The 27,215-nt window shown below is 44.5% G+C and overlaps 2 protein-coding genes across 6 annotated transcripts in view; both read right to left on the bottom strand.

Annotated features, from left to right (window-relative positions):
* The window catches only part of LOC308397476 (uncharacterized protein), a 41,880-nt gene that overhangs the window by 13,024 nt on the left and 1,641 nt on the right, over window positions 1-27,215 (bottom strand). For 2 of the 5 annotated variants that reach the window (XM_080883399.1, XM_080883397.1), the window contains exon 1: window positions 13-153. The exons of 2 other annotated variants lie outside the window; for them this stretch is intronic. The gene's annotated coding sequence lies outside the window, so the exon portion shown is untranslated. Of the gene's footprint in view, window positions 1-12; window positions 154-1,047; window positions 1,165-27,215 lie in introns of those variants that run through there. One more of the 5 variants, XM_080883400.1, reaches the window with a different exon arrangement.
* On the bottom strand, window positions 18,805-25,979 carry LOC308398733 (uncharacterized protein). Its single transcript, XM_080885516.1, has 2 exons — window positions 23,848-25,979; window positions 18,805-19,964 (listed from the first exon to the last, which is right to left on the bottom strand). Exons 1-2 carry the CDS (start codon window positions 24,198-24,200, stop codon window positions 19,694-19,696), a joined length of 624 nt encoding a protein of 207 aa, XP_080741642.1. The 5' UTR covers window positions 24,201-25,979; the 3' UTR covers window positions 18,805-19,693.

The following is a 27,215-nucleotide window of genomic DNA, read 5'->3' as shown; positions in this document are numbered from 1 at the left end:
ATGTGTGCATACCTGTGTGGATCAGCATGCTTGCATTCCAAAGGTTTCTCCATGTAATGATCTGCTAGGGAGTGTGGGGGGGCCACAGCCCCGTCCTCCAGGGTGTGAAGCAGGTATGGAGGAGATCAAAACTCCAGACATCCAGAGGCCCCCAGAACACAAGAGACCATGGAAGACCAACAGAGGGGCAGCCGCGCCACTGTTCCAGTAAGAGCTGAGGAGAGTCCCAGATGAGGGCTCGCCCAGCAGTCGCGGAGCAGAAGTCAGGGGGAGTTGCAGTGACGCGCCCGTGAGCTCCGCCGGCCCCCAGCTGTGCCTGAGTGACCGAGCCCCAGGCCGAGAGGCCGGGGGCACCCCACCTCCAAAGGGGCCCGAGCGAGCCCCAGGCCCCAGGCCCCGACAAGCGGCCGCCAAGGAGTGAGCCGGTGTGTACCCGGACGCCCACCCCCAGACACAAAGAACCACCAACACACCGACACCTGAGGGAGTCCGCCACCGGCAGGGGAAGTGGTGGTGGGTGGAGATAGGCCTCCAAACCTTGGAGGGCCTGAGGTGTCCCCAGAGAGGTGGCGTCTGATACCCAACCTGACATATAGACACAGACATACGGGCACACACAGACACAAACATCCATTCCCACCCTCATGCTCTCATATGCACTCACTCCACACTCAACCAACGTGGAGACAGACATAAAGAGACGCTGTACACACAATCACACTCCCCAAGCGTACTCTACAAACCGGGTCTAGGTACCCTTGCCCCTGGAGGGGGGAATTGCACCCAGACCCAGGTGGTGTTACCCTTTTCCCTGCGGTGGGGAGAGGCAGACCACCCCGACTCCGCAGCAGCAGGGAGGCCCCACACCCCAGACCGCAGTCGGACGGCCAACTCCTCCTACTAGCCCTCCCGCTCCAGCAGGCCGCAGAGAATGGGGGTGGGACTCTGGTGGACTCTGGAGAGCCCCGCCTTTAATGCTCTTCTCTCACAGAGAGCAACAGAAAACTTGGAAAAACTCCAGATTGACTGAACTCAGTTCAAAGTTACCTTGACACCTTTAGATGTGAGACGTAGTGATGGTCCACTTGAAGCTGACGCTCCGGTGCGTGTGTCAGAAAGATCAACGCGCTGCTTCAGAAGCACCGTGTCGAGGCTTGATTCGTTTGGCCAGAGTCACGTGATCAGTGACGTCTGAAGCTTCGTTTAGAACGTACCTTTTTTTAAATCGAACTTTATTGAAACACAATGAGTATACAACATACAAACAGATGAAGTTTACAAAAGAACAGAACATGAACATACAGAACCAGGAGTAAAAAAATGATGATATGAGTAGGCGAAAAAAATCAACATATTGTAACGTGCAGTGGAGATGAAGCCAGCCGCGGAGGTGTGCAGGTGGATAGCGAATGAGCAACAGCTTCTGACTTTCCAAAAAGTACTCATTTATTTACAATATCAAAAATAAAAGTGCTACCTCTACCACACATTACTAAAGAGCACACTAGTCCGCGTACACACGGGAGCATCCATTACAGGAGGAGTGCGAAGAAGAACAAAAAGGGGGTGACACCAGTCGTGAGACAGGAGGCGCCGCCATGTGGTGATACACTGCATTACAATAGCAACTGTTACATAGTCCCCCCCCCCCCCGGTGAGAAAAAGGCTGTCCTCAGCCGTACACAGCTGAAAAAGCACACACCACACCTAACAGTACCCTATACATATAGGTTACAGCTAAGATTGGTGCACACACACAGGGCAAAAGACCATTTAAAAATGAAATTGGTGAAAATAAGACGAATATGTACAGTGGAAAATCAGTTTTCTTAGTTTTTTTTCACTTTTTTTTTGTTCTTTTTTTTTTTCTAAGTAAATGCCAAGAATGAACCTTAACGCACGAAAGAGCCATAAAACTGGATTAAGTAGAGCAAACAGAAACATCTACATTTCATGACTCAAAGTAGCAATGCAACAAGACAGCGTCAAACAGGTTTAACCAGAACATTTCACTTCAGATCAAGCCTGGTTGTGTGAAAATCATTAGTCCATCTTTTGTTGCTCCAGCCAGACGTAACTATGGGGCAAGTGAGAGAGTCCCAGGTATGGAACGGTTGCATGTTCACAACATGATAAACACCTGCATCCACACCGGAGTCCACCCAAGTGAGCCTGTAATTAATATCACTGAGTCTCTGAGATACACACAATGGTCCCTGAAACAGTGGTACAAGTTTAGCAGTAAAGTTAGACTGAGCGTCTGACCTGGGGTGCGTCTTAACTCTCACAAGGTCACCAACACGAAACGTGGCATGTCGATGTCTCAAGTCATAGTAATGTTTTTGTCTGTCATGGCTATAGTCCAAAGCTGCTTTGGCGTGGTCGTGAGCTTCCTGCAGGGAGGCTCTCAGAGTCTCAGGGTAAGGCACACCCGGTTCATCAACACCTGCTGTAGAAGGCTGAGTGATAAGGTCTAGCGGGGTGTCTAACTCACGACCATAAAGCATCATGGCAGGAGTCATACCTGTACTGTCATGGGGGGCGGTGCGCAGAGCAAAGCAAATCTGAGGGAGAAACTTGTCCCATGATGTGTGCTTATCACCTACATAAGCGCGGATTGCAGTTTTCAGAGTCCGGTTGACGCGTTCAGTAGCATTTGTCTGAGGGTGATATGCCGTAGTGAGTCTGTGCACTGAGCCTAAGGCAGAAACAACATGTTCAAAAAGCTCACTCACAAAAGGAGACCCTCTGTCAGAAATGAGGTAAGTGGGTGTACCATGCCTAGCAAAAATGTCAGTGACGAATTTACCAGCTGCTACCTGAGATGTAGCTTCTTTGACAGCACTGGCTTCAACCCATTTAGTCAAATAGTCAACAAACACGATCAAATAAGCATTACCAGTGGGGGTGCGGGGAAGTGGCCCAACAAAATCCACACCCACATACTCCCAGGGTTTCTGGGGGACAATGGGAACCATAAGACCGGCTGCTTTTTTCTGACTTGGCTTGGTGAGTTGGCACACTGAGCATGAAATCACATAGCGTTTCACATCAGCTGCCATTTTGGGCCAGAAAAACCTAAAACGCAGTCTAGCCAATGTCTTAGAAACACCCAAGTGACCTGCTGTGGGGTGGTCATGGTAATAGTCCAGCAAGGTGCCTCTCATGGAAGTAGGGGCAAACAGTTTCAGCTCTTTCAAAGGGTGCAAAGCACATGTGGACTTGGGTTCTCTGTGATACAAAAGAGAGTCATACACAACATACTGTAACAAGGTGGCATTGTCCGAGCTGTTCAGAGTCTGCTTCAATGTCTCTGAGGAGTGGACCTGTGACATGATCGTCTAACTGCAGCTGTCTGAATTGTGAACGGTCAGCCAGAATGACGGGGGGCAGAGTACGAATGTCCAGGCTGCCCATAACAGCATGATCTGGTAAAAGATCAGTCGGCCTGTCACAGGTCAGAGGCAAAGGGTTGCGTGACAGTGCGTCGGGAACTTTGTTCTGTGCACCAGGTTTGTGCACTATTGTGAAATCAAAGTCCTGCAAACGAAGTGACCAGCGGGCAAGTCGGCCCGTTGGGTTTTGACGAGACATGAGCCACCTGAGACTGTTGTGGTCAGTGAAGATAGTAACATGAACACCTTCAACATATGGGCGGAAGTGTTCCAGAGCCCATATCACAGCGAGGCACTCCTTCTCTGAAGTGCAGTAGGGGAGTTCAGCTTTGTGAAGGGAGCGACTAGCAAAAGCCACAACGTACTCACGACCCTTGTCATCCTTTTGCATCAACACTGCCCCAAGACCAATGTCACATGCATCGGCGTGAATGGAAAAGGGACGGTTGAAGTCTGGAAATGACAGGATCAGGGCTGATGTGACATGATCCTTCAAATTGTCCATGGCCCTTCGACAGCTGTCGTCCCAGTGGAAAGCATTGTCCTTTCTGGTGATGGCGTGAAGAGGTTCGGCATGGCGGGCATAATTCTGAATGAAGCGTCGATAATAGCCAGTCAAGCCAAGGAACTGACGGACGTGTTTCACTGAGGTTGGGTATCAAACTCCTTAACCGCCTTTACTTTGTCCGGATCGGGCTTAACACCTGATGATGTGATGCAGTACCCGAGAAAGGTGAATTCATCGAGGCAGAATTGGCACTTTTTGAGCTTCAATGACAAGCCAGCAGCCTGGAGTCTGCCCAGCACCTCCTCAAGATCCACTAAGTGCTGTTCAAAGGTAGGTGAGGCGATAACAATGTCATCCAGGTAGACTGCGCACGTTTTGTAAATGAGGCCAGCAAGCACAGAGTTCATGAGTCTCTGAAAAGTTGCAGGTGCGTTGCAGAGCCGAAAGGGCAGCACCCGAAACTGGAAGAGACCGCAGTGAGAGATGAAGGCAGTTTTAGGCTTCGAGTCCTCTGCTACAGCAACCTGCCAATAGCCTCGCGCTAAGTCCAATGTCGAGACAAACTTTCCTCTTGCCAGAAAGTCCAAAGACTCATCTACACGAGGCAGTCCACACAAAAAGTCCACACAAAACCTTGGTTCCGTGGCCGCTCTATTTACAATGACTACAGGAGCTGCCCAAGGGCTTGTGGAAGGTTCATTGATGTTGTCCTTCAACATTTATTGCACTTGTTCTTCAATCACACGTTTCTTAGCAGGTGACGTGCGATAGGGTGGGAGTTTGACAGGTGTTGCATTGCCAGTCTCTATGGCGTGCTCAGTGAGAGCCGTTCGACCAAGTTGACCATCAAACAAGGAGCTAAACTTGCTGAGCAGATTTAGTAAAGCATCCTTGTTGTTCTCTGAGAGACTTGCTTCAGACAGTTTGGCTGTTAAGTCTGAGCGAACCAAGTCCAAAGACATCAGTGTTCCAGGTGAATGCGAGTAATCATTTTGAAGGTCCTCTTCATTGTCTGCGAGTGGGCAGGGGATGTCCTCAATGTAGACTCGTCTAGTGGGAATGTGAATAGAAACAGAAGCTCTTGCCATAAAATCCATTCCCAGAATGAAAGGAGAGGACAAATCTGGTACCGTATTTTCACGACCATAAGACGCACTGTGCTAAAAGGCGCAGTCTCAGTTATGTGTGCCATTACTGTATTTAACACACACATAAGGCGCACTGGATCATAGGGCGCATACAAGTACCGTATGCGTATTTAAAAATAAAGCGGGAGCAAACCTGAGTTCGGTACCTTACTCACATTTTTATTACCAGTAATCGTCATCATCAACAACACACAAGCATACAAGTGTGCGTATTTAAAAATAAAGCAGGAGCAAAACAAAGTTTGGTACTCACATTTTTATCATCAATCAAACCCATCGAAGTCCTCATCCTCTGTGTCTGAATTGAACAGCTGCGCTAAATCTCCATCAAACATGCCAGGTTCACTTTCTTCACTGTCAGAGTCACTTTCCGTGCCGTGCGGCTCCTCGGAAATGATGCCGGCTTTTGCGAAAGCTCGAACAACAGTGCCAGCAGACATGTTAGCCCAAGCATCTACAATCCATTGGCAAATTGTGGCGTAACTTGCCCGGCGCTGCCTTCCACTCTTGGTTAAACTGTGGTCTCCATCGGTCATCCATCGCTGGATGTGTTTGTCGCCGATGTGTTTGCTGCAGTAGGAGCGGAAGATGGCCAGCTTTTCCTTATAATCCGCTGGAAGTTGCTGCGCTACCGTAGTCCTGGTCCGGATGGAAAAATGGCACCGTTTCATAAAAAGTGAAAGTGAAACTGCTTTTAGCCGAATGGTGACCGTCGAAACGCTTCTCCCGCTCGTTCTTTGCTCGATGATCGCCTTATGTCCGCGGAAACTCAGCTGCGTATTCTTGACCTGTCGGAGCTTGTTTTCCAGCTTCCTCCATTTGCGAACCATCGATTCATTAATCTTTAATTCTCTCGCCGCTGCTCGATCTCCATGTTCCTCCGCGTAGCTGATGGCCTTCAGTTTAAACTGTGCTTCGTAAGCGTGTCTCTTTGCCATTTTCAGGGTTGTTAAAACAACGGTGTCCTGCATAACGCACATACCTGTTCTTTTATACAGGTATGTGCAATAAAGTCAACGCACACACTTCACCCTTTAGCGTTCTCATGGTGTTCTCTACTACGTCCTCCTTACAACACAAAGGGCGCACTGCGCTATAGGGCGCGCCGTAGTTTTTGAAGAAAATCTAAGACTTTTAATTGCGCCTTATGGTTGTGAAAATACGGTATTATGGCAAAACGCTGGTAAGAGTTCTTGTTCATGAATCCAATATTGAGCCAAATAACACCAACAGAGATACAGGGAGCATTATTGGCGAGGTTAACTGCAGGACCATTCCACTCACTTGTGTTTCTAGGGTAAGAGTCATTTACTTGAATGAGATCTGTTCGTACAGCCGAGAGGGAAGCACCCGTGTCGAGGGTAGACTCCACAGATGAAGCATTGAAGTTCACTTTCGTTCTTAGTGGGGTATTCCAGTGGACTTGTGAAAAATTGTCTTCCAAGTGTCCAAGACTGTGTCCACCCTGTAGTGAATCGGGCGTGTGAGGCTCCGTTAGTAACTGGGGGAAGGTTGGCCTCTGTAAAATGTCCTCCCCCCCCCCCTGTAGTTTCCCGACTGCCTGTATTGTGGCTGGGATGTGGTGCTGCTTAATTCCACCTTTTCATGGCCAGGGTCAGAGGGGCCAGGTGCTGGCAATGGCTGGACTGGGCCATGCCTAGCGGTATTCGAGGCTCGTTGTGGCAAATGAGGTTGGGTGTTACAGTTTGGGCAGGTGCGTGTAGTGAAACCTGGCTGAGAGCATTTGAAGCAGTAAGGTTCAGGCTTATAGTTGTCTTTGCTACATAAAGCAGGCTGTGGTCTTTGTGGTCCAAGCACTGAGTGAAGCTCATGAGCGCGTAGCAGCAAGTCCATTACAGAAGTGACATTAGCGCCATACAGGGCAACTCTGTATTTTTCGAGAGCATGTTTACTAATTAGGTCAATTCTGTCTTTTTCAGGTGGGGGGCTCTTCAGTTTGTCAAACTCACTCAACATGTGGGCGACAAAGGTTGGGAGCGGCTCGTCCTGAGCCTGAACACGATCCAAAATTCCTCTCAGGATGCGTTCTTGGTTGTCGGAGGGCAGAAAAACTGTCTTAAACAGTTGACAGAATTGAGCCCATGATGTGATGTGGGAGCTCAGTGCCTTGAACCATTTCCCGGGCTCTTTTGCAAGAAAGTGTGGCAGTTCGTTTAGCAATTGCCCATCAGTTAGGTTCAATGAGGCTTTGTATGTGCCAACTGCATTTAACCAGTCCTCAGGTTGCACTTTTCCGTCCCCAGCATACACAGGAGGCTCCAGCTTTGCGTGATGTAAAGCTGCCGCAATCACTCTGGAAGTGCTGCTGAGTTCAAGTGAGTGAGATGGGAGGAAAGGATTTGTAGGTTGAAATGGGTTGCTGGGCAGGAACGGATTGGTACTGTTGGTGGGTTCAGTTTTGTCCATCACATGAACATAAGGTGTCGATGTGGCCATTGGGAAAACAGGAGACTGTGGGACTGCAGGAGGGGGAGAGTTCCCCGTTGTGAGTTGGTCCCACTGCCTTAGTAAACTCTGCTGTATGTTCAGTGAGTCACGTAAACAATCACTAAGCTTATTCACCTCAGTTCTTAACTCCACCACTTGTTGGCTAAGGCTAGGAGTCACATTTTCAACTATCTGGCACATAGGTAACGAGGTAAGTTCCATGTCTGAGTCAGAGTCGTCTGGGCAGTGTGCCATTGCGATTTCAAAAAAATTAAGCCGCTCCAGGGCACAGAGCAGTTAATGATATAGCAGTAAAAGAGTCAGTTAGGTCAGACTAGAAAGACAAAACTGCAAAAATGCGTTCAAGATTAAATTTAGAAAAACCACATATAAAATTTCGCCCAACAACTGAAATTAGACTGGAGTGATCAGAACCATGTTATTACAATAGCATGTCTGCAACACTAGAGCTCAATGCAAGATTAGTTTTAAGTCGTTTCGTTATACTGAGCCGAAGACCAGCACCAACGGTTGTAGTCGGCCAAGCTATCACTTACATGTGCTACAGTCAGTCTCAGCAGAGGGAAAGGGGAATGAAAAGCCAGCAGAAATGTTCATGTCCAGGCTCTCCACAGAAGAATTAATCCTTAGAAGACGAAACCAACAACAAATAACAAATCCACGGAGTCCATTTGCGTCGCGGAGTCAGCTTCTCTCTTTTTCTTTCTCCCAAGCGGAGCAGCGGCACACCACGGTATCCAGAAATTAGTCGGGTCCCACCTGAGCTGAGGCTGCGGCCATGGCTGGAGAAAACGTCCGAGCGTCCGCAAAACTGGGGGGATTTCCGAGACAGTTCACGTGCTAGAAGAGAAGAATCCTCGGCGGGATGCAAAAATCGTCTGAAGTCCAAGGGGAAAAAGTTCGGGCGCCAGTTGTAACGTGCAGTGGAGATGAAGCCAGCCGCGGAGGTGTGCAGGTGGATAGCGAATGAGCAACAGCTTCTGACTTTCCAAAAAGTACTCATTTATTTACAATATCAAAAATAAAAGTGCTACCTCTACCACACATTACTAAAGAGCACACTAGTCCGCGTACACACGGGAGCATCCATTACAGGAGGAGTGCGAAGAAGAACAAAAAGGGGGTGACACCAGTCGTGAGACAGGAGGCGCCGCCATGTGCCGATACACTGCATTACAATAGCAACTGTTACAATATAAATATTGTTCTGAGAGGCTTTTTGTTGGTTGAGTCTGAAATTGATTGTATGTACAATTCATATCCTTATAAAAAGGCAGAAATATGGTGTTTTATTAATAAACTTACATTTATGGATATAAAATAGCTAAAAGTATTAACATGCCTCAGAGAAATCACTAATAACACTAAGGGCTGGACGGATTTGATTTGCATTCTTCAAGAAGAGTGTGGTGTCATCAGCTAGCTGGCTGATGATGAGCTCCTTATCAGCTGTGCTGATTCCTTGTATAACAGGTCAAATCTCGGGGTGGAGTCTTAATCATTTTAATTGAGCTATTGCCATTCGTGTACAAGGTTTTGATAGCTTTACAGAAAAATGCCAAATTTTTCCAAAGAGTGGAAAATAAATTGATGTTCAATTGTATCAAAAGCCTTTTAAAAATCCAGGAAGAGAATGAAGCTATAGTCAGATACCAAATCAGAGTAATCAAGTAGATCTAAAACCAGTCTCATGTTCTTAGAAAGGTGTCTGTTTCTCATAAAGCCTGATTGTGTCTCATCGATAATTGTGTCCAAGAACTCTTTCATTCTGTTAGCAAGTACTAAAGCCATAATCTCATAGTCATCATTGAGCAGACAGATGGGTCTCCAATTATCAATAAGAAGTAAGTCTTTGTTTGGCTTTGGAATAAGTGTTATGAGACCCTGAGTAAGAGTAGGAGGGAGGATGTTATTCTCTACACTAAGGCTGCTCAATTAATCGAATTTTAATCACGATTACGATCTGGGCTTTCAACGATCATTAAAAATGACTGAGCCGATTATTAGCCCCTCCCCCGTGCTTTACTCTCGCGCTGCTCCGTGTGGCAAATTGAGCGCACCTCTTTGCATTTCCAACACGCATCACAACAATTAAGAAGACCCAAGGGAAGCTCGGAAAGCTAAGCAGAAGTTATTTGGAGAGGAGAGTGACTGCCATTGGTTGAAAAGAGAGGTAAAAAAAAAAAAAAAACTTCAGTGGTGTGGAAACATTATGGGTTCGCGGAGTCAGACGTGGATCAAGTAGACACAGTGGTCGTGTCCAAATTCATGGGCTGCATCCTCCTGAGGACCTGGCCTTCGCGGTCTACGTGGGCCGGGTCCTCAGAAGATCGGGTACGCCGGAAGTAAACGGCCGTGAAATTGGACGGTCTAGCCTTCTGATTAGCGTCACCGCTGTCTCGGTGGAGTTTAATAAACTCAGCCGTCTGATCCTTGCTATCTAAAGTATAACAGGACACTGGCGTAAATTCTCAACTGTCTCATACTTCTGTTTAATCAGTTTTCTGTTTGACGTTTAGTCAGCTGTGTAAAAACCTTGGTTTTTACACAGTTTTATTTTATCTTATTTTATTTTATTTTTTATTTTATCTAATCTAATCTAATAACTTTAATCTCAGCCAAACCGATTTACTCACGAACAAACAAAACACTGAAAAAAGCCAAACAATAACATTTTTAGGTTGTCTAAGTGACTTATATCTTACGTTTAACCCAAGTAGCGAAAGTCCGCGGTGATCTGAAAATGATGTGCCGGGAGTTGTGCCGTTCTCGGCCGCATCAGTAACCTCGAGCTCCCGGCTGGCTGTCGAGCTGGTGGGTAGCAGACGTCTCCGAAAACGTCGAAGCACTTTTGCAAATATGCGATATCTTGATAAACCGAGCTGATATTTGATGTTTACACAACTACTTTCTCGCCTGAAAATATGTTAAAAGTTTATTTTCTGACCCAGAAAGATTAGTAGGAGTAATTTTAAAACTTAGTAGCGGCCGCCATTGTTGGAAACTGGAGTTTGGCTGGGCCGCGCTATGAATTCTGGGATATGGTAGGCCACGAAGGATACACCCGACCCATCCTTCAAATTCGGGGAAAAGGAGGACTCGTTTGTCGGCTGCATTCGGAGCAGTATATGAATTTGGACAGCCTTCGGCGCGTCGCTGTGACGTAATCGGTCTACAAATGCGGCCTCAGGAGGATGCAACTCATGAATTTGGACACGACAAGTGTGTAAACTTTGCTAGGTGTCATAGCTGCACCACAGAGCAACACTGCAAAGTTCACTAAACATAGATGTTTACATTTTTCATTTATTTTTTATATTGCAAACTCTTGCACTGTTATCAGTATTTGCACACTATTTTACATTATTTTTTAAAGTCATTATTCAATACATTGTTATTGTTAACCCTTTAAATCCCTGTAGAACCGGAACCGGGTAAGCTAGCGCAATAATTTGTTTTGCATACAGGGAGTGCAGAATTATTAGGCAAGTTGTATTTTTGAGGAATAATTTTATTATTGAACAACAACCATGTACTCAATGAACCCAAAACACTCATTAATATCAAAGCTGAATGTTTTTGGAAGTAGTTTTTAGTTTGTTTTTAATTTGAGCTATTTTAGGGGGATATCTGTGTGTGCAGGTGACTATTACTGTGCATAATTATTAGGCAACTTAACAAAAAACAAATATATACCCATTTCAATTATTTATTTTTACCAGTGACACCAATATAACATCTCCACATTCACAAATATACATTTCTGACATTCAAAAACAAAACAAAAACAAATCAGCGACCAATCCTGGGCTATTCTCTAAGAACAAAGTTTTCGGGACCATATGTTGTGGAAAAGAAACTTAGCGAGACCAATTATGTTGTTCAAACACCTGATCGTCGTCGCAAGACCAGAATCTGCCATGTTAACATGATAAAACATTATCTTACGAGAGAGAGCGAGGATGATCCCCTCACGCCACCCAAAGCTACATCTAGCTCTCCTGTAGCATGCGTAACTTCAGAGATGGCCAATGAAAGCAGTGAGGAGGACGCGGTCCGGCGCAAAGATGCGTCACAAGGTACGAGACTAAGTAATGGTGAGATTCTGTCAGATTTGCCCCATTATTTGTCTCACCTGTCATTTGATCAGGCTAAAGATATCCAGAACCTGATTGTGTCGTTCCGGTGTATGTTTGGGGATGTTCCTACCCAGACGAGTTTGATATCCCATGACATTATTCTTACAAATCCTGCACCCGTTAAACAGCATGCATATAGGGTCAATCCCATCAAAAGGGAGGCCATGAAAAAGGAAGTAGAGTATCTGATTAGGAATGGACTTGCCATACCCAGTTGCAGCCCCTGGAGTTCTCCTTGTTTGTTGGACATTAAAGCTGATGGGAGTCCACGGTTCTGTACGGACTTCCGAAGAGTGAATGCGGTGACAGTTCCTGACGCATACCCCTTGCCCCTCATCGATGATTGCATTGATGACATCGGACCTGCCACATTCATTACTAAACTGGATATGTTGAAAGGTTACTGGCAGATTCCTTTAACCAAAAGGGCGTCAGAGATATCTGCTTTTGTTACTCCAGACAGTTTCCTCCAGTACACAGTCATGCCATTTGGGTTATGTAATGCGCCAGCTACATTTCAGAGGCTTGTGAACAAAGTACTGGGTGATGTTCCAAACTGCCGGGTGTACCTAGACGACATAGTTGTGTATTCCTGTAAATGGGCAGAGCATCTTGCTACTTTGTCAGCTGTGTTTGAACGCCTCTCAGCTGCCTCGCTGACTTTGAACCTGGCCAAGTGTGAGTTTGGTAAAGGTACCATCCTCTATCTAGGCCAACAAGTTGGCGGAGGAAAGGTATGCCCAGTGGATGCAAAGATCCATGCCATTTCAACCTTTCCAGTTCCATCTACAAGAAGGGAGCTACGTCGTTTTCTTGGGATGGCTGGATATTACCGCCGGTTCTGTAAGAACTTCTCAACAGTAGCTGCCCCATTGACTGCCTTGACCAGTCCATCAGTTCCATTTACCTGGTCTGATGAATGCCAACATGCCTTTGAGAACCTTAAAGGATTGCTTTCATGTACACCTGGGCCCTGTTTCAGGAAGCCGGTTTAGTGGAAAAACTGAGTAAGTATACCCTGAGTTAACGAAAACTCTGGGTTTTCGGTTTCACAAAGCGAGTTCAGCTGAAGCCTGAGTGAGTCACTATGACGACACACGCCGTGAAGCTAACCTGCCCCCTAGCAGGTTTACTACAACTAACCCTGACTGTCTCCGCCCCTTTGTCGGAAACCTGACTGTAGGAAGTGTCAGACATGGCGTGTCCCTTCCTTGAAGAGCCAGTAGATCGTGAAGCCCAAATTCTCCGCAGAGCTCTCCGCCGGGAGAGAGTGATCAGAGCGCGTTTGGACATTTTATCATTTCCTGATGATTTTCTGTGCGAACGTTACCGTTTCTCAGCACAATCTATAATTTATTTGGATAACATCCTCAGGCCATATATTACGCATGTGACACATCGCGGACATGCTCTCAGTTCTGTACATATTATTTGTATTGCACTTCGTTTTTTTGCAAACGGGAGCTTTCTGTATAATATTGGTGACGCTGAGCACGTTTCCAAGGCTACCGTCTGTCGGGCAGTCAGGAATGTTACAGTTGCACTGAAACGTCTCCTGCACTCGTTTGTGGTGTTCCCCGGTCATAGACCCACAAGATTCATCAAAGAGGGATGCCACAAAATTGCAGGTATCAGGATGACCAAAACTTAATTTATGGTGTGGTGATACTTGGACTACTACTTAAATTTTACATTTATTTTCAGGGTTCCCAGGCGTGATTGGCTGTATAGATGGCACTCACATTCCAGTCATTGCTCCTTTAGTAAATGAAGGAGACTATGTGAACAGGAAGTCTTTCCACAGCATTAATGTACAGGTACATAGTTCCCTGTAGCATTTCAAACTAACAAATTATTTCATCATAGTAATGGATGCTAATTTGTGTTCTCTGCACTGTGAAGATCATATAGGATGCTGCCAACATTATCACAAATGTGGAAGCCAAGTGGCCAGGCTCTGTCCATGACTCACAAATATTCCGTGAATGTACACTGAGCACAAAATTTGGACATGGTGAGTTGAGAATACTTTAAAATATATAAAGACCAATTGCTTCAGGGACATTTGAACTGAAGTGTATCCTTCTGTCTTAGGAGAGTTCACTGGCTACTTGCTTGGTGATAGGGGGTATCCATGTTTACCCTATTTGCTTACCCCTTACCCTGACCCTGAACCGGGCCCACAGCAGCGATATAATCTGGCTCATTGCAGGACAAGAGCCAGAATTGAAATGACTATCGGAATGCTTAAGGCCCGGTTCCAGTGCCTGCAAAGACTCAGGGTCACCCCAGAAAGGGCATGTGACATTATTGTGGCATGTGTGATTCTTCACAACATTGCCACAATTAGAGGAGAACATTGTCCTTCTGAACCAAACATCAGCAGTGATCCAAACCATGAACATCCTGACCCTCCCACGGACATACAAGATGGAAGTGCAGTCAGAGACACCATATGTCACAATCATTTCTTTTGACCCATCACCTCAACATGTTGAAAGAAGAATAAACAGATTTTTTGTTCAACTGGCTTTATTGGTCGCCTGTATTTCCTGTACACAAAGTATTAAAAGATGTACACCTCATAAAGTGTCTCTGTTGCTTCCTCCTCTGTAACAGCTGTCAATGTTTCTTCATTATTTTCCTGTAGTAAAGAAATAAACAACATTGCTGTTCTACTGTAAACTCATATAATCTGTGGAGTATTACTCACAACTGCATGTTGGTCTGGCTCAACAGGAGGCTGCACCAGATGCAGTACACCACCACCATCAACTGATAGAATATGAGGTTTATACAGGTCACTTATAACTTACAAGGGACCAAATGGCAATTAACAAACATACCAATCACCTTACACTTCATTGTCATTATGCTCTCAAAGACAACCAAGCCTGAGGGAAGGCAAAATCAGTAGGAAAATAACTTCACTACAAAATAATCCATTATGGTAAAGAGTTTATCAAATGAATGAGTAGCACTGCAAAGGTGACTGTGAAGAAAGGATGTATGCACATCATGTATTATTTTGGATTTACCCCCTATGTAGGCACTTGTGTCTTGCGGGGTTATTGACTCAGAGGATGTCCCCGCAGAGATGCCTTCGGCCACAGGGCGCCCACTGTTTTGGCTGAGGGCCAACTGCTCAGCCTCTGTGAGTGGTGGTGGTGGAGGACCCCCACCTGTTTTTCGGGCCTCCGCTTTTTTTCTGTTGGCTATAACGGGCCACATTTGAGCATACAGAGTAAGCAAATATGTACTTGTAATGTGCTCAGATAATTTCAATAAGTGCTTACAGAAAGGAAATTAATGTAGCCTCTAACTGCAATTGATTTACATAGGACAAACAGACCAAGCACTATGGCTAATAATACAATTACACCATACCTGTTTGGACTATATTTTTATATTTCATTTTTACTTGCTGCCAGGAACGTTTGGGGCCTGTTGGGTTGCACCTGCGCTCACATCACATCACAAAATAAAATGTATAAAATAACAAATAAAATAACATATGATAAAATAACGTGTTAAATGGGTGGAAATCCCTAGATCAATGTTTATATTAACACTCACGCATTGACTCTGTCGGCTATGTTTTGCCATGCATGCTCCCTGTCTTTCGCAGCTGTGGCTGTGTTACTTTTTTCCGCGGAATTTGCGTGTTATCGGCATATGCTGCCATCAGAATTTCGGCCTCAAGCGCTGTAAAATACATTGACCACGCCTTCTTTCCCTCCGTCTCCATGGTGACTCGCTTAATCTGTGCTCCGCTTATCAGGGCTTTATGTATCCTCGTCCGCGCGCTTCACTTGGGGTTAAAGCAACTCCGCGTTGACTGAACTAATTGTTATCAGCCTTTCTGAAACCGAATATTCCGAGTTGGACAGTTCGGGGTTACTCAACCCTGCGTATCGTTTTTCACTCTGAGTTTTCTAAACCGGCTTCCTGAAACAGGGCCCTGTTCTCTCCGCCCCAGACTTCGGCCGACCATTCAAGTTGGAGGTCAATGCTAGTGCCGTCGGGGTAGGTGCTGTCCTTCTACAGGAAGATCAGGATGGACTCGACCACCCTGTGTGCTACTTCTCAAAGAAGTTCACTCTTCCCCAGAGAAGGTATTCAACCATCGAACAAGAAACTCTTGCCGTTCTGCTGGCTCTGCAACATTTTGAGGTTTATCTCGGATTAAGCAGGGAGCCCATAAAAGTCTTTACAGACCACAATCCGCTTGTTTTCCTTTCAAGGATGTACAATAACAATCGTCGGCTTATGAGGTGGTCTTTAATCATTCAAGAGTACACCCTTCAAATCTGCCATAAAAAAGGGACAGAAAATGTCCTGGCTGATGCACTATCCCGTGCCCTGTAGTCTGTTTAGGGATTTTGTTTGTGTTTGAAGGATCCAAACTGTTTGTTTGGACTTGTAAGGGTGGGGGTGTTACGTGTCTGCAGGCTGCATGTTTTCTTTCCCTCCCCTTTTGTTTTCCATTCCCTTAGGTTGCAGACTGCAGGCTGATGTCAATCTGTGTGACGTCCAACTAATTAGAGGAGGGAGGCCCTGATTGGACAACCCAGGAGTGAAACCCTTGATAAGGAGACTCACCTGTGGCTGGGCGCGGCTCTCTTCCCTCCTTGAATTGTTTGACACGGCTCTCTTCCCTCCTTGAATTGTTTGACACATGTGTGATGTTTTCCTGCTGTCTTTCTTTTGTTTGATGATTGTGGTGGGAGTAAAGTGGACTAGGTAAGTTTGGGGACCCCATACACTTACTCACGTAGAGTCTTTGTGTTAGAAACACTAGGTAAGTAGGTTGGTGCCACCCATGTAATTTTGAGCTTGTTTTAAGTTGAGGTTTAGGGTTTTTCTCTCCTGTTTGTTGCTTTTCTAGGATAATAGCTCAGCTCAGCTAAGTTTTGGTTTTGTCTTTTTGGTGTTTTTTTTGGCACAACCTAACTGTCCCTTTTTCCCCCACATTTGTTGTTTGAGTCTGGGTTGTTTATTTTGTGAGAGCGCTGCCATTAAACCTTTTTTTTTTCATAACACCTGTACTGAGTTTCCGGAGTTGTTGTGTTACCCCCTCATGCCCTAGGAGAGACGTAACACCACCTTTCTTTGCAAGGACACTCAAAAGCCTGCCATCCATGGATTCTGTCAGTGTTTTGATCTGTTCACCATCAACATTGCGTGCAGCAGCAACCACAGCCTCCCAGACTCTGTTCAGAGAGGTGTACTGTTTTCCCTCCTTGTAAATCTCACATTTGATGATGGACCACAGGTTCTCAATGGGGTTCAGATCAGGTGAACAAGGAGGCCATGTCATTAGTTTTTCTTCTTTTATACCCTTTCTTGCCAGCCACGCTGTGGAGTACTTGGACGCGTGTGATGGAGCATTGTCCTGCATGAAAATCATGTTTTTCTTGAAGGATGCAGACTTCTTCCTGTACCACTGCTTGAAGAAGGTGTCTTCCAGAAACTGGCAGTAGGACTGGGAGTTGAGCTTGACTCCATCCTCAACCCGAAAAGGCCCCACAAGCTCATCTTTGATGATACCAGCCCAAACCAGTACTCCACCTCTTTTTTATTATGTCTGCCATTTCCTGTCCGAAACCGGAAGTGATGTCATTTTCGTGGAAAATGTAGTTTTTTACTTGTAGGCCTTAAAAGCCTATACTGGTGTTTTTATAAGTCATGTTTGACTCTATACTTTTCTGAATAGTTTCTGGAATGCTTAGAACTCGAATTGCACTGCTGGAAATAGTTTATTTTGATGCACATGCTGTTTTCTTTGCAAATTTGCATCATAGGGTTGTTTTTTGTTTTTCCTGCAGTATATAAAAATTGCTGTATCTCCAAAATAAAACTATGAAGACACTCAAAATAAATTTCCTGTGGTGGGAAACTATTTTTTGCAACTTTTTTGTATTTAAAGTTTTGAGGGATAAGCCTCTTAAATTTCCCCAAGTAGAAATATACCGTATTTTCACGACCATAAGGCGCACTTAAAAGTCTTAGATTTTCTTCAAAAAGTGCGGCGCGCCCTATGTGTTGTAACGGTGTGTTCACACCGAACGCGATGGACGCGAATAGAGCGTCAGGTTTACATGTAAAGTCAATGGAAAGGCGCGATGACGCGCGATTGCGGGTCCCGCGAAAATTCGGAAGCAGATTTGCGTCGCGAAAACGCCGAAACGCGCGTCAGTGTAGCGCGTCTGGCGCGTTTGACTCGCGAATAAAACCACGCGCGTGAGTTTTTGTGTTGCATTTTGTGCATACGCGCGTTTCGCGTCTACCGCTCGAGTTGGAAAAATCTGAACTCCAGCGTCAAATCGCGCCGCGACAACCAATCAGGAGCCTGGTGACGTGGCTGTTACCTAGGTCAAAGGGGCAGATCCAGCCAAAGCCTTTCATACTTCAATGGAGGGGAAGGCTAATCAATGCGGTAGCAAACAACTCGGAGCTGTACAACACCAGCTGCTTTCAGTACCGAGACAGGAATAAAAAGGACCGAGCTTGGAGGAAGATATGTGAAGAGATCGGGCAACCTGGTAAGTTCATTCATTTCTCTTTTGAAAGTTTTCACTGACCCGGGGAAGCCGCACAAAAGCTAGCAAGCCACCGCTATTTTCCCACTGACGTACAAATACCGTTCTGCTTTTATGCATGTTGTCATTTAGGAATATATTTTATTGTTTATTAATAAACAGCACACAGTGGTCCCGCTGTTCATCCGTCACTGCTTTGCTTTTTCGCTGATTTTTTTATTGCACAGTACAGCATTGCATTCTGCAGCCTGATTGACAAATCTCCTGGGCTTGGCAAATTTATCACGTTTGGTTTTGATAACCATCGCGTCCAATAGAAAAAACAGCACAAAAACACCCATAACTATGAGCCTCATTCGGAAATAGACACCTGCACCGCGAGGGAAAAAGGCGCACGAAAGTGGCAGGCAGATGAAGACAAACCGCGGCATATTAATACTTTTACGTTTTGCAATCTACAAAGGTTTGCACTTTGAGAATCAATTGTGAGAACTGTGATCAATGTTCATGTGTGTGTGTGGAAAAAAAGTGTATAAAGTGCGTGGCCAGGGGCTAGTTATTCTGAGAACCCCTGCGATAAATGAGGGACCACTGTCTACTCTACGATTATTATATCCAACCTGTTAACATTTAATACTGTATTGATAGAACCAACTGATTCTGCAGCAGAGCATCCCCAGTCCCTGAGCTCCTGCTGCTGCACCCACAGATATGTACAGCAAGCACTGATACCTTTTTAGTCGGTGGGATTCCCTTGTGATCACCTTTACTAAATATCTAAAACCAATCTGATTATATCCTGTTATTGTTTTTTTTTTTTTTTTCAATGTTGAAATTAAAATCTAGTAGCAGCCTTCTCATTTCTTTGTGTTTTGTGCTGTTTTACAGGCCCACAGAGGAGGACGGCTCCGAGGCAGATGAGGGACGGGTCCCAGGACGGTCCATCGGCGGTGGAGCTGGCCATCCTGGAGTCCCTGAAGAGGCCACACCAGTCTCCAATGGAGCATTTCCTCCTCAGCCTTGTTCCTGCTCTGGAGAGCAGCTGGTCCTTTTTATTCCTGTCTCTCTGTAAATTCTTATATTTTATATATTTATGTTTAATGTTTTTCTGTTTGAGACTTTTAATATTATTTCAAATAAATGTTTATAATGACTAATGTCTCAGTTCTACTACACAGCAAATGTTGGCACACAACTTGACACATGTAGAATTTATTTCATATTATACTAATGACAAAATATACTGATACAGTGGGATGCAGAAGTTTGGGCAACCTTGTTAATAGACATTATTTTCCTGTATAAATCGTTGGTTGTTACAATAAAAAATGTCAGTTAAATATCATACAGGAGACACACACAGTGATATTTGAGAAGTGAAAAGAAGTTTACTGGAGTTACAGAAAGTGTGCAATAATTGTTTAAACAAAATCAAGCAGGTGCATCAATTTGGGCACCACAAAAAAGAAATGAAATAAATATTTAGTGCATATCAATGTGTGTGTCTCCTATATGATATATGGGGTGCCTTTGTCTGGATGTGCTTCCCATCCAGAGCTGCACAGCACAGAGGAAAGTTCCAGCGCTCCTGGAATCCCTCTGTGATGGACCGCCAGTCTCCAGGTGAAGGCACAGCCATGAAGTCGTCCACTAGACAGTCCCAGATGGACGTCGCTGCCTGGGGGGTGATCTGGCTCACCGTGGACACACCGACTCTGAAACTGAACGCGATGGTCCTGAAGGAGTCCCCGGTGACAAGGAACCTGGACAAAATTGTTCAAAATCAGTATTATGTGTACTGCAGTTACAAAATACATTATTCAAATTCCAAAATACTTTTGTGATGTCAGATATAAATCACAAAACTTAAATCTTACATAAAACCTTTTGTAATTATAAGGATAATAACAAAATGTATATTAGATCATATCTAAAACAGTTGTGTTTTGTTTTAACTTTAACATATCATAATTTGATTGGTAGCAACTTTCACAACTACAGTGAGCCAATCACTCATAATCCCTAAACATGTCAATCAGGTAGGAATGAAGTGAGACATTAATAGAAATAAAGAGTTGTATGTTGACATGTAGCCCTTTCCTTGCTTAAATCATTAATATTTTTGAAAAATTAATCTGTGATAAGACAGCTTATCAAGATAGAACCATGTAACTAGAGATGAACCAAACTGTTCAGTTTTATCTAACTCTGTTTTAATAAAGGCTGTGACCCCTGCTATAGAGTCTGACAGCTGCAGGGATTATATACAAATATTCAACTATCCCAGAATTAAACCAGGGCCCTGTTTCAGGAAGCCGGTTTAGTGGAAAAACTGAGTAAGTATACCCTGAGTTAACGACAACTCTGGGTTTTCGGTTTCACAAAGCGAGTTCAGCTGAAGCCTGAGTGAGTCACTATGACGACACACGCCGTGAAGCTAACCTGCCCCCTAGCAGGTTTACTACAACTAACCCTGACTGTCTCCGCCCCTTTGTCGGAAACCTGACAGTAGGAAGTGTCAGACATGGCGTGTCCCTTCCTTGAAGAGCCAGTAGATCGTGAAGCCTAAATTCTCCGCAGAGCTCTCCGCCGGGAGAGAGTGATTAGAGCGCGTTCGGACATTTTATCATTTCCTGATGATTGTCTGTGCGAACGTTACCGTTTCTCAGCACAATCTATAATTTATTTGGATAACATCCTCAGGCCATATATTACGCATGTGACACATCGCGGACATGCTCTCAGTTCTGTACATATTATTTGTATTGCACTTCGTTTTTTTGCAAACGGGAGCTTTCTGTATAATATTGGTGACGCTGAGCACGTTTCCAAGGCTACCGTCTGTCGGGCAGTCAGGAATGTTACAGTTGCACTGAAACGTCTCCTGTACACGTTTGTGGTGTTCCCCGGTCATAGACCCACAAGATTCATCAAAGAGGGATGCCACAAAATTGCAGGTATCAGGATGACCAAAACTTAATTTATGATGTGGTGATACTTGAACTACTACTTAAATTTTACATTTATTTTCAGGGTTCCCAGGCGTGATTGGCTGTATAGATGGCACTCACATTCCAATCATTGCTCCTTCAGTAAATGAAGGAGACTATGTGAACAGGAAGTCTTTCCACAGCATTAATGTACAGGTACATAGTTCCCTGTAGCATTTCAAACTAACAAATTATTTCATCATAGTAATGGATGCTAATTTGTGTTCTCTGCACTGTGAAGATCATATGTGATGCTGCCAACATTATCACAAATGTGGAAGCCAAGTGGCCAGGCTCTGTCCATGACTCACAAATATTCCGTGAATGTACACTGAGCACAAAATTTGGACATGGTGAGTTGAAAATACTTTAAAATATATAAAGACCAATTGCTTCAGGGACATTTGAACTGAAGTGTATCCTTCTGTCTTAGGAGAGTTCACTGGCTACTTGCTTGGTGATAGGGGGTATCCATGTTTACCCTATTTGCTTACCCCTTACTCTGACCCTGAACCGGGCCCACAGCAGCGATATAATCTGGCTAATTGCAGGACAAGAGCCAGAGTTGAAATGACTATCGGAATGCTTAAGGCCCGGTTCCAGTGCCTGCAAAGACTCAGGGTCACCCCAGAAAGGGCATGTGACATTATTGTGGCATGTGTGATTCTTCACAACATTGCCACAATTAGAGGAGAACACTGTCCTTCTGAACCAAACAGCAGTGATCCAAACCATGAACATCCTGACCCTCCCACGGACATACAAGATGGAAGTGCAGTCAGAGACACCATATGTCACAATCATTTCTTTTGACCCATCACCTCAACATGTTGAAAGAAGAATAAACAGATTTTTTGTTCAACTGGCTTTATTGGTCACCTGTGTTTCCTGTACACAAAGTATTAAAAGATGTAAACCTCATAAAGTGTCTCTGTTGCTTCCTCCTCTGTAACAGCTGTCAATGTTTCTTCATTATTTTCCTGTAGTAAAGAAATAAACAACATTGCTGTTCTACTGTAAACTCATATAATCTGTGGAGTATTACTCACAACTGCATGTTGGTCTGGCTCAACAGGAGGCTGCACCAGATGCAGTACACCATCACCATCAACTGATAGAATATGAGGTTTATACAGGTCACTTATAACTTACAAGGGACCAAATGGCAATTAACAAACATACCAATCACCTTACACTTCATTGTCATTATGCTCTCAAAGACAACCAAGACTGAGGGAAGGCAAAATCAGTAGGAAAATAACTTCACTACAAAATAATCCATTATGGTAAAGAGTTTATCAAATGAATGAGTAGCACTGCAAAGGTGACTGTGAAGAAAGGATGTATGCACATCATGTATTATTTTGAATTTACCCCCTATGTAGGCACTTGTGTCTTGCGGGGTTATTGACTCAGAGGATGTCCCCGCAGAGATGCCTTCGGCCACAGGGCGCCCACTGTTTTGGCTGAGGGCCAACTGCTCAGCCTCTGTGAGTGGTGGTGGTGGTGGTGGAGGACCCCCACCTGTTTTTCGGGCCTCCGCTTTTTTTCTGTTGGCTATAACGGGTCACATTTGAGCATACAGAGTAAGCAAATATGTACTTGTAATGTGCTCAGATAATTTCAATAAGTGCTTACAGACAGAAAATTAATGTAGCCTCTAACTGCAATTGATTTACATCGGACAAACAGACCAAGCACTATGGCTCATAATACAATTACACCTTACCTGTTTGGACTATATTTTTATATTTCATTTTTACTTGCTGCCAGGAACGTTTGGGGCCTGTTGGGTTGCACCTGCGCTCACATCACGTCACAAAATAAAATGTATAAAATAACAAATAAAATAACATATGATAAAATAACGTGTTAAATGGGTGGAAATCCCTAGATCAATGTTTAAATTAACACTCACGCATTGACTCTGTCGGCTATGTTTTGCCATGCATGCTCACTTTCTTTTGCAGCTGTCGCTGTGTTACTTTTTTCCGCGGAATTTGCATGTTATCGGCATATGCTGCCATCAGAATTTCGGCCTCAAGCGCTGTAAAATACATTGACCGCGCCTTCTTTCCCTCCGTCTCCATGGTGACTCGCTTAATCTGTGCTCCACTGATCAGGGCTTTATGTATCCTCGTCCGCGCGCTTCACTTGGGGTTAAAGCAACTCCGCGTTGACTGAACTACTTGTTATCAGCCTTTCTGAAACCGAATATTCCGAGTTGGACAGTTCGGGGTTACTCAACCCTGCGTATCGTTTTTCACTCTGAGTTTTCTAAACCGGCTTCCTGAAACAGGGCCCAGGTCTAAATAAAAAGGAGTGAGTATCACTACAAGGTTAACTCAGTGGTCCTAATGCTACAGTTTGATATCAGCAAACACCGAGCGCATACATTGATGTGACACCACAGCCATGCTATCATGCAAACACTGATAACAGCATAAATCGAATTAAATCGGGACTTGATGAGAGCTTCTGAGTATCACTAGAAATATTATAAAGAGTCGTCTCTGTACCACAGTTTGCTTTCAGTAAACACCGACAGCATTCACTGTTAGCATAGCACATCCATGTTAGCAGTGTATAACTGGATGGATTAGCATATTAGCACAGATATCAATAAAGGACTACCGTATTAAATAGTTTTACTAACCTCAGGCAGACGGACAGGCGCTCTGCAGGTGGGATTGAGCGTCTGTAGTTGGTGTCTAGGCGGGCAATGCTGGGACCGACGAGGGAAAGCAGGTCCTCAAACTGGCCGAGTGAATGACGGTGATAGCGCTGGAATCGGCCGTCATCCAGGCGCAGCTCCTGGAGCAAGTGGTGAAACTCACCAAACTGCTCATGCCTCTGGAGGACCTGATGGACCCAGGTACAGCGAGGACGTCTTTTACGCTGCTGCTCTGCTCTCCACAGTACATAGAGAAGGGAGACTCTCTCTTCAAGCGCTAGCTCGATAGCTGCCATCTTGCAAAGATACCGGTCTGGCACAACTCCCTCCCACATTCCTCCCACATTTCCGGTTCACGCGCGATGGATTTTTCTTGGACACGCGTTGAGACGCGAATGTACACGCGTCAAATTAGGGGCGTTTGGGGCGTTTTATTCGCGTCCATCGCGTTCGGTGTGAACACACCGTAAGGAGGACGTAGTAGAGAACACCATGAGAACGTTAAAGGGTGAAGTGTGGGCGTTGATCGTATATACCGGGACAATCGCACATACCTGTATAAAAGGACAGGTATGTGCGTTATGCAGGACATCGTTGTTTTAACAACCCTGAAAATGGCAAAGAGACACGCTTACGAAGCACAGTTTAAACTGAAGGCCATCAGCTACGCGGAGGAACATGGAAATCGAGCAGCGGCGAGAGAATTTAAGGTTAATGAATCGATGGTTTGCAAGTGGAGGAAGCTGGAAAACAAGCTCCGACAGGTCAAGAATACGCAGCTGAGTTTCCGCGGACATAAGGCGATCATCGAGCAAAGAACGAGCGGGAGAAGCGTTTCGACGGTCACCATTCGGCTAAAAGCAGTTTCACTTTCACTTTTTATGAAACTGTGCCATTTTTCCATCCGGACCAGGACTACAGTAGCGCAGCAACTTCCAGCGGATTATAAGGAAAAGCTGGCCATCTTCCGCACCTACTGCAGCAAACACATCGGCGACAAACACATCCAGCGATGGATGACCGATGGAGACCACAGTTTCACCAAGAGTGGAAGGCAGCGCCGGGCGAGTTACGCCACAATTTGCCAATGGATTGTAGATGCTTGGGCTAACATGTCTGCTGGCACTGTTGTTCGAGCTTTCGCAAAAGCCGGCATCATTTCCGAGGAGCCGCACGGCACGGAAAGTGACTCTGACAGTGAAGAAAGTGAACCTGGCATGTTTGATGGAGATTTAGCGCAGCTGTTCAATTCAGACACAGAGGATGAGGACTTCGATGGGTTTGATTGATGATAAAAATGTGAGTACCAAACTTTGTTTTGCTCCTGCTTTATTTTTAAATACGCACACTTGTATGCTTGTGTGTTGTTGATGATGACAATTACTGGTAATAAAAATGTGAGTAAGGTACCGAACTCAGGTTTGCTCCCGCTTTATTTTTAAATACGCATACGGTACTTGTATGTGCCCTATGGTCCAGTGCGCCTTATGTGTGTGTTAAATACAGTAAGGGCACACATAACTGAGACTGCGCCTTTTAGCACAGTGCGCCTTATGGTCGTGAAAATACGGTATGTAAAAAAAAAACGATTTTCAATTTTTTTTGTAGTTTATTGCACTTTTTTGTAATTAATGTAATTACTATGGACTTAATGCATACATATTATTAAAATATGGGCTATAACAGTTGTATTGATGTATAGCAACTTGAAATGCTCCCAAAAATGGCACTACAACATGTAAAAAAATAATATAAGCTCTGGCAGACTTGGTTCTATGGTAGGTCTTAAAGGGTTAAATAAATATCGTCAAATAATCGAGATCTCAATTTCAGTGAAAATAATCGTGATTATCATTTTTGCCATAATCGAGCAGCCCTACTCTACACTTCCTACGAAAAGCTGCAGTAAGAACGGAGCCAGGAGATTAGAAAATGATTCATAAAACTCTGCAGTTAAACCATCTGTGCCGGGAGATTTGTTGGCCTTAAGTGCAGAAATAGGATTACAAACGTCCTCCACAGTCAGAGGGCTGTCACAGTGACTTCTATCTTCCACAACAATAGTTTTTAGGTTTTTAATATTATTGAGAAACAGCGTTGAGACATATATATATATATATTCTACTTTTCTAAATGATTGACTATTTCAATGGAGAACCTAAATGACACGGACCCGTGTTTGTTATTACATATCTCTATTTTGAATGTGACAAGTCTATCGTTGCCTGTTATTCATAGGTATTAACAGAGTTTTTGGCCTTTTTTTTCCTCTATAAAAGTTAATTGACTCTTTACAGTGGCCTGCTATGGTTAATAATAACATGTTCAGTCATGAGTGAAATCAAAGCTTTTCTTCACTTTAGCATTTAACATTCCCAACAATATAATGTGATACCTTAATTAAAACACAGCTAATAAAACACAATTTTCTTAATGCAAACATCAGTGACTCAACATTAGCAACCAAAGGGTTCAGTCTGCAGCTCACACTCGTGAAGCTACAGCCTCCCCCTTTAGTCTCTGTCATCCTTCTGCTCCTGCACAAACAAAGCAAGACAAAACCTCCACCCTTCTTCTACAGGCTGGGTGAATTGTTGTGGACATTCACTAATCCTAAAGTCGGCACCGTTTTTGTCTCAGTATCAAGTCAGTTAAACTTTTAGTCGTCAGTCCGTCACAGTCCAGTCACATGCATACATCCACACACATTCATACCAGATATTGCTGATAATGGAGTCTCACGCGCAGCCTATTCGAGCCTCCATCACCAGCAGGATGACGTCATCATTTTAAAGGAAAACAGCTCCTTGTTTTTGGACTGGATTGACTCGCTGCAATCCTTTTAGGCTCAGGACTTCTCATGTGATCAATGTGACATACAAGTGAATTTCTCCCAAGCCCATTATAATCATGGAGAAAAACACTTTGCCACTGTTTCCAGTAAGAATATTTTATAGCGCTTTAAAGTTCAACCTCTCAGGTCTGGATTAAAGAGCTGATTTGTTAAATCGGGAACTCACAAAATACCAAAATATCACCACCGGTGGATCACACCTCTCAGATGTTCTTATCTCAGTGCATTGTAACAAAAGCACAAACAAACGCAACCAATAAAACACTAATAAAGTAACAAATACTGGGGCCCATTGCAAACATGTCCAAGCATAAAACCATCTTTCTCTCTCTTAGAGAAAGAAAACAATCCAAACCTCACTGATAAAATCAACCTAGTGTCAAGCAAAACCCAAAAATCAACCAAAACTTCACCAGAAAGTTTTCCTCCCTCCCGGGACAATATTGTGCAGGAATACAGGCACCGTAACTCCTTTTGCACTGACAAAAACATGTTG

Source organism: Rhamphochromis sp. 'chilingali' (genome assembly GCF_963969265.1).
Source record: "Rhamphochromis sp. 'chilingali' genome assembly, chromosome: 1".
Lineage (NCBI taxonomy): Eukaryota > Metazoa > Chordata > Actinopteri > Cichliformes > Cichlidae > Rhamphochromis > Rhamphochromis sp. 'chilingali'.
The sequence above is the reverse complement of the archived record's forward strand: the minus strand, read 5'-3'. Positions and strand labels throughout refer to the sequence as shown.

What these genes read in the sequence shown, in the direction of transcription:
- LOC308398733 (XM_080885516.1), bottom strand. Translation starts at nt 24,200, where the DNA reads ATGTGGGAGGGAGTTGTGCCAGACCGGTATCTTTGCAAGATGGCAGCT. An exon ending in CGCCTGTCCGTCTGCCTGAG is followed by an intron (nt 19,965 to 23,847) that starts GTTAGTAAAACT and finishes AATTTTGTCCAG; the next exon opens with GTTCCTTGTCACCGGGGACT.